General features: G+C 41.7%; 1 protein-coding gene across 1 annotated transcript in view; it reads left to right on the forward strand.

Moving 5' to 3' along the window:
* The window catches only part of ADRBK2 (adrenergic, beta, receptor kinase 2), a 120,164-nt gene extending 115,121 nt beyond the window's left edge, over positions 1-5,043 (forward strand). Inside the window, exons 18-20 of the mRNA XM_011975365.1 lie at positions 371-507; positions 3,389-3,502; positions 4,383-5,043. Of these exons, the coding sequence (XP_011830755.1) occupies positions 371-507; positions 3,389-3,502; positions 4,383-4,544 (413 nt within the window). The 3' untranslated portion in view covers positions 4,545-5,043. The remainder of the gene's footprint in view (positions 1-370; positions 508-3,388; positions 3,503-4,382) is intronic.
* Positions 5,044-6,000: the final 957 nt, after the last annotated feature.

Below are 6,000 nucleotides of genomic sequence, written 5' to 3' on the forward strand. Positions count from 1 at the left end.
AAAGGGGAAGGTACTCTGGGGATAACTTGACTTTAAATACTCTCTATTCTCCAGTTCTCCTTATACATAATGAAAAGAGTTTGGAAACTTAACTTTTGCCCTCCCAGAGCGATAAATGAACATCATGGGTTTATCAGAATATTGAGAAGCAGCCATTCACTATGTGAGCAGAGGGAGCTGCAGAGCCCTCTGATCTTTAGATCCCCAGGACACATGCATTTAAAACGAAAATCATGACTTCTGTAATGTGTTCTGTTTATAGAAACCTGCTTTTTCCAAAAAGTATGTCTGTTCTTTTTTCAGAGAATAATGCTGCTAAGACATTTTGTTTCAGAGCCTGTTTAACTCCCAGTGATTTTGTATTCCTCAGATTACGCTCTGGGGAAGGACTGTATTATGCACGGGTACATGCTGAAACTGGGAAACCCATTTCTGACTCAGTGGCAGCGTCGCTATTTTTACCTCTTTCCAAATAGACTTGAATGGAGAGGAGAGGGAGAGTCCCGGGTAAGTCTAAGGCAGTCTCACCGAGCATGTTTCCCAGTACGTACAATGGCATATGGTTATTTCATGTTGCTGACATGTTTTATACAATATCCTCTGAAACCCTGTGTGTCTATTTTACTGGTATCCATGAGATTGTAATGTGCAAACTTCCACGTCAAGGAAGAACTTGGTAATACCTGAAAATAGAACATGCTATTTAGTGCGGTCAGAAGCACCTCATCATCAGAGGGATTTGAGGAAGGCTGGAGAGCAGTTAGGCAGATCTAAAAAGAAAAGACAAGCCGGACTTTGAAGTCGGACAGAGGTGTTCAGCTCCACTGCTGAGTGTCTCTGGGACTTTGAACACATCACACTGACTCTCTCAGCCTCCGTTTTCTCATCTGACATGAGGAAAACAGAAATCATAACAACTGCAGTCAGCCCTCCATATCCACAGGTCCCCATCCTGGGATTCAAACAACCAAGGAGAGAAAATATTCGGGAAAAAAATAGTAACACCACAACAATAAAAAGTAATACAGGAAAAAAGAAAAAAAAAACACAGTCTAACAACTGTTTACATAGCATTTATGTTAGAGGTGATTTAAAGTATACAGGAGGATGTGTGATGGTTGTATGCAAATACAATACCATTTTGTATCGGCAACTTGATCATCCGTGGATTTTGGTATTCTCGGGGGTTCCTGGAACCAGTCCTCTGGTCCTCTGTGGATACCAAGGGATGACTGTACTGTAATTTTTGCATGTTTATGTGAGGTCAAGTGCTGTTAAAAAAAAACAACAAAACAGGAGCAATAACAACAACAACAACTCCATATGTTTAGGAACATTTGAGGGTCCAACTCTCATTTTATAAAGAGGAAAAGCGGGCTTAGAGGGGGAAAGTCTGCCACCCAAAAACACAACTGGACAATTAGGAGGTAGAGGGGTGACTCAGACCAGGTTGTCCTGTGTCCTGAGTCTCTCCATTGTACGGCCTCTCCTAGTTGGGTCAAATATAATGTCCCAGGCTATGACACTTGACACAGAGGTGAGGTCACCAAAAGGTACTTCCTTGTGTCTCCACCTTGTTGAGAATTTGTAGGTGGATCATACAACAGACAGCAAGATGTAGCTGCCCTCTAAGATCCTTTCAAGAGCTAATGTTTGTGAACAAGATAAAAAGAAGTTTCCGATTCACACTGTACCTTTCAGCAAATCAGGCAGCATTTATTAAGTACCTACTGTATGAGGAGCCCAGGGCTTGTCACCAAGGAAGGAGCCAACCCTGGTGGAAGGCATCGCTTCTTTTCTTGGTGGGGGGTGGTGCCTGGTGAGTCATCAGAAGCAGGACAATGGTCCCAAACACTGAAAACATTGTTGATGTGTTGGATGTGTTGGAATACCACCCATCTGTTCTGCAGGGATCAGAAGTGTGGAAAACAGGGCACCTAAATCTCATGTATTTGACTTTGGACTGTATTTTTAGTTTACTGTTGGCAAAGTTTTCATTCAATTATGAATGATTACAATTGCATATCACCCCATTTCTTTGAAAAGAATCAAGGTCTTCCCACCATCACTCCTGCCATCAAAGTGATTTTTGAAAAATTAGAATCTAGGATCTAAGTTCCAATTAATAAGATTCTTTTGGGGACCCTGAATTGTAACTCAGGGCTGGGAAGCATCAAAGTAGCTCCCCAAAGCTCAGCGTATTTCCAGGTAATGAGTGGACCCGGGCAGATTATACATTTATTATGCTACCCACTGGCATGTTAAAAGGAAATCACCCCACTTTTCAGGATGTTTGAGAATTTAAAAAAAAAAAAACAACTTACCTTTGTTTAACATTGGATGCAATAAATGAGCTTGGTTTTAAAAGATTCGACATTTAGCGTTCTATTTGAGAAGCTGCATCATATGCATGAGCAGATTCGTAAGTCTAAGTAAGGAAAAAGCAAACCTGAGTGTTTATCAGGGTGTCATTTCTCATTCAGGATTCCTGAAGTATTTATTAAAAATAAAAACAAAAAACCATAAAATGGTAAGGAACTCATGACACTATAGCATTCACCTTAAGCAATAATGCTATAGACTTTTTTTTTCTTTTTTTTTGAGACGGAGTCTCACGTTGTCACTCAGGCTGGAGTGCAGTGGCGTGATCTCAGCTGACTGCAACCTCCACCTCCTGGGTTCAAGCGATTCTCCTGCCTCAGCCTCCCGAGTAGCTGGGATTACGGGTACTCACCAACATGCCTGGGTAATTTTTGTATTTTTAGCAGAGATGGGGTTTCACCATCTTGGCCAGGCTGGTCTTGAACTCCTGACCTCGTGATCCACCCACCTCGGCCTCCCAAAGTGCTGGGATTACAGGCATGAGCCACCGCGCATGGCCTATAGACCTTTTAATCTTTTAATGAAACCACCTCTATTTATGACATCATTGGGATACTATCAAAATATTGTTAGCTTTACAAGCTGACATCACTAAACATTTACTGAGTTGCTGCCTTAATACTGAACCACACACCTTTGACTCACATAAATCATATGTGGCTCTATTGCTTCCTCACAATGTTATTGATAGAATTTGTATGAGCGTGCCGTACAACAAGTACGCCTGCAATTCATCAGCATTCAAAATCCATTCTGTGTTGAGGGAACAGCTTTGCCGTTTTGCCTTAGCAAAACGTTGCTTTCTCTGCAGTTTTCCTTGAAACATTATAATTTGAACTTTGGTGTGTGTTCCTTTACAGCCATTTTCCCCTTACTTCTAGAATATCATCAAAGAAAGAAAACTGAATGCGTTTTCTTTTTTCGCTTGTTCTAACTTGGTAGTTTTTGGTACTACTTAAGAAATCACAAAATAATTTGAATTTTGAATTTCTGTTTTTACGGTTAGCAAAATTTACTGACAATGGAACAGATTCTCTCTGTGGAAGAAACTCAAATTAAAGACAAAAAATGCATTTTGTTCAGAATAAAAGGAGGGAAGCAATTTGTCTTGCAATGTGAGGTGAGTTTTTATTTATTTTTTCTTAGGTGAATGTTAGAATAATTAAATGTTCAGCGAAGTTGGCTGCCTGGCTATAAAACATTTTCTTACGCCATGTTTTATCACTTACAGACTTAGTAAGAAAGCCCCAAGGTACAAGGTTTTCAGGAAATTAATTGTTATTTTTTAAAAAGGCAAACATCAGAAAATGGAAGGAGGATGCACATAAAATAATGCCATTACCCTATCAGGAAAATCTGCTCAGTGTTTAATGGGGCCTAGAATTTTATTTGTTCTATAACTTTGAAGATTTTTCAGCATGTTCGATGTTAAGGTTTATGTATTTAGATAAATATAAGATGGCAAGCTGAAATGCCATCTTCTCTAAAGGAAAATGCCATCTTTTCCTCAAAGTTACGTTATAACACAAATTTCATTCCTGGACACTTTGCGACTGGTGTACTAGTGTGTGCCTGTTTTAAGAGAGCATATTTAGAGAAATAAACACGTCTTAGATGCAAAAAGTCATTTTTACTAACGTCATTACATACATGAATATATATTAAAAATTTTTTTTGTCAAAACTCCTTCCCCTATATTATAGATTTCAGTTGTTTTCGAAATCAAAGATAATCTCTAAAAAATGAAAGGCAGTGCTTCTCAGAGTGGGATTGTACTGGAATCATCTGAAGGGTTTTCATGTGGCCTTTCCCTGCTCTTTTCAAGAGATTCTGGAGAAGGTGGCAGCGCGGCCCATCAGCTAGTAATGCCACTGGGGGTGGACACTTAGGGTGTGCTTCCTTCAGAGGTTCCAGGGATGCTGGTAATCAATAGAGGCACCCACCGCTATTGGCAAAGTGGGTGAGCCCGTCACCACGTCTGCCTTTGTGTTCCCCCTCAGAGTGATCCAGAGTTTGTGCAGTGGAAGAAGGAGTTGAACGAAACCTTCAAGGAGGCCCAGCGTCTCTTACGTCGAGCCCCGAAGTTCCTCAACAAACCTCGGTCTGGCACTGTGGAGCTCCCAAAGCCATCCCTCTGTCACAGAAACAGCAACGGCCTCTAGCACCCGGAAACAGGGAGGGTCCTTGCGGAGGACACACCAGGGTCTCAGCCTTTTGGGGTGAACGAGGATGAGGCATCTGATCTATTCGCTACCGGGACTCCTCCAGGCTCCCGAGAGGAGTCGGGACCCTTCGGCTCAGGGTCAGCTCAGCTCCCTGCCTTGTCACATTTGTCCACATTCAAAACTACTGAAGAAATAAAAGTTCTTTTTCTTTGCTACACACTTTGGTACCTATGAACCTAGAACTTGAAGTGACTCCCACTTATCACGTACATTTTTATGTCTGATATCAAACACGTCTTAGACTTTCCAGGATGGAATGTAAAGATGTTCAGTGTTGGGTAGCAGACTGCCCTAAGCATTGCCGCATTTTATCTCTAGTCACTGCTGATTGTCTGTGTCTTTGCTCTGTACTACTGGGGGATGGGAGAGCCACAGTGTTTCCTTTGCACACTTCACAACTGACTTCTTGTCCTGGGGTTAAAAGTTGAAGATATTTCTGCACTCGGGCCCTCCTCTGGGAGCTGCACCCACGTGACTGCCCTGCCTCTCACCAGTCTGTTCCGGGGCCCCCTCGGCCAGGTGGGAATGATGGACACGTACTCTCCAAGTGTATGGATTAACTAGTCATTGAAGGCATTCGTCCGTCCATCACTGGAAAGATTTGCAATGATTCTGAAGGACAGGGAGTGGAGTTTTAGGTTTCAGGGGCAAGAGCAGTTTTCAGAAGTCTTTGAGTCCAGTGTGCACGAGTCGACAAGCAGTACCTGGCGTGCAGAAGCACTCGTGGGTGAGTCCATCTTGGGTCTCGACAATTAGCAGTTGTGTGACAGTCATTCTGGTTCCTTCTGCCTGACCCTGGGAGACATATCAGAAATGGATGTACAAAAGCAGGTCTGTTTTACGTTGTAGTATAATTTAAGATGAATTGTATTGAAAAAATGCTGAAGAATGAATGTATCAAAATGGGTTAACTGTGTATATTGACGTTCATGTTGTCATCCATCTGTCATGAATGAGTGATACTTTGCACTGGACTGTATGACAGTGAGGACCTTAGGGCATGAAGCCTTTTTCCTGGTCCCTGCAGCGTCTGCCCCGTGAAGTTTGTTTTCTCCCACTGCCTCCAGGCCCCACTGATACCCCCAAATAGATGCTGGGTTATGAGAACCAGCAAAGTCCCCCATGTCATCAGTCTTAAAAAAAATAATTTTCCAAGTCCACGTATTTGTCCCATTCTTGGAGTAGTTTTAGTGTATGTCTTTACTAACAGTATAAATCACTTGACATCATAATGGTCTGCATCCTGTCCTTGATATTTTTAACGGTTCTAAATCTTTGTTTTTATATTTGTGTGCTGTGTTCATGGGCAAAGTAAGTGCTTTTTAATGCAGTTATTTTGAGAGTTTGGAAGATAAATTACCAAAAGGGTCCATTATTTCATAAGAGTTACTTT

Source organism: Mandrillus leucophaeus, unplaced genomic scaffold, assembly GCF_000951045.1.
Source record: "Mandrillus leucophaeus isolate KB7577 unplaced genomic scaffold, Mleu.le_1.0 Scaffold154, whole genome shotgun sequence".
Lineage (NCBI taxonomy): Eukaryota > Metazoa > Chordata > Mammalia > Primates > Cercopithecidae > Mandrillus > Mandrillus leucophaeus.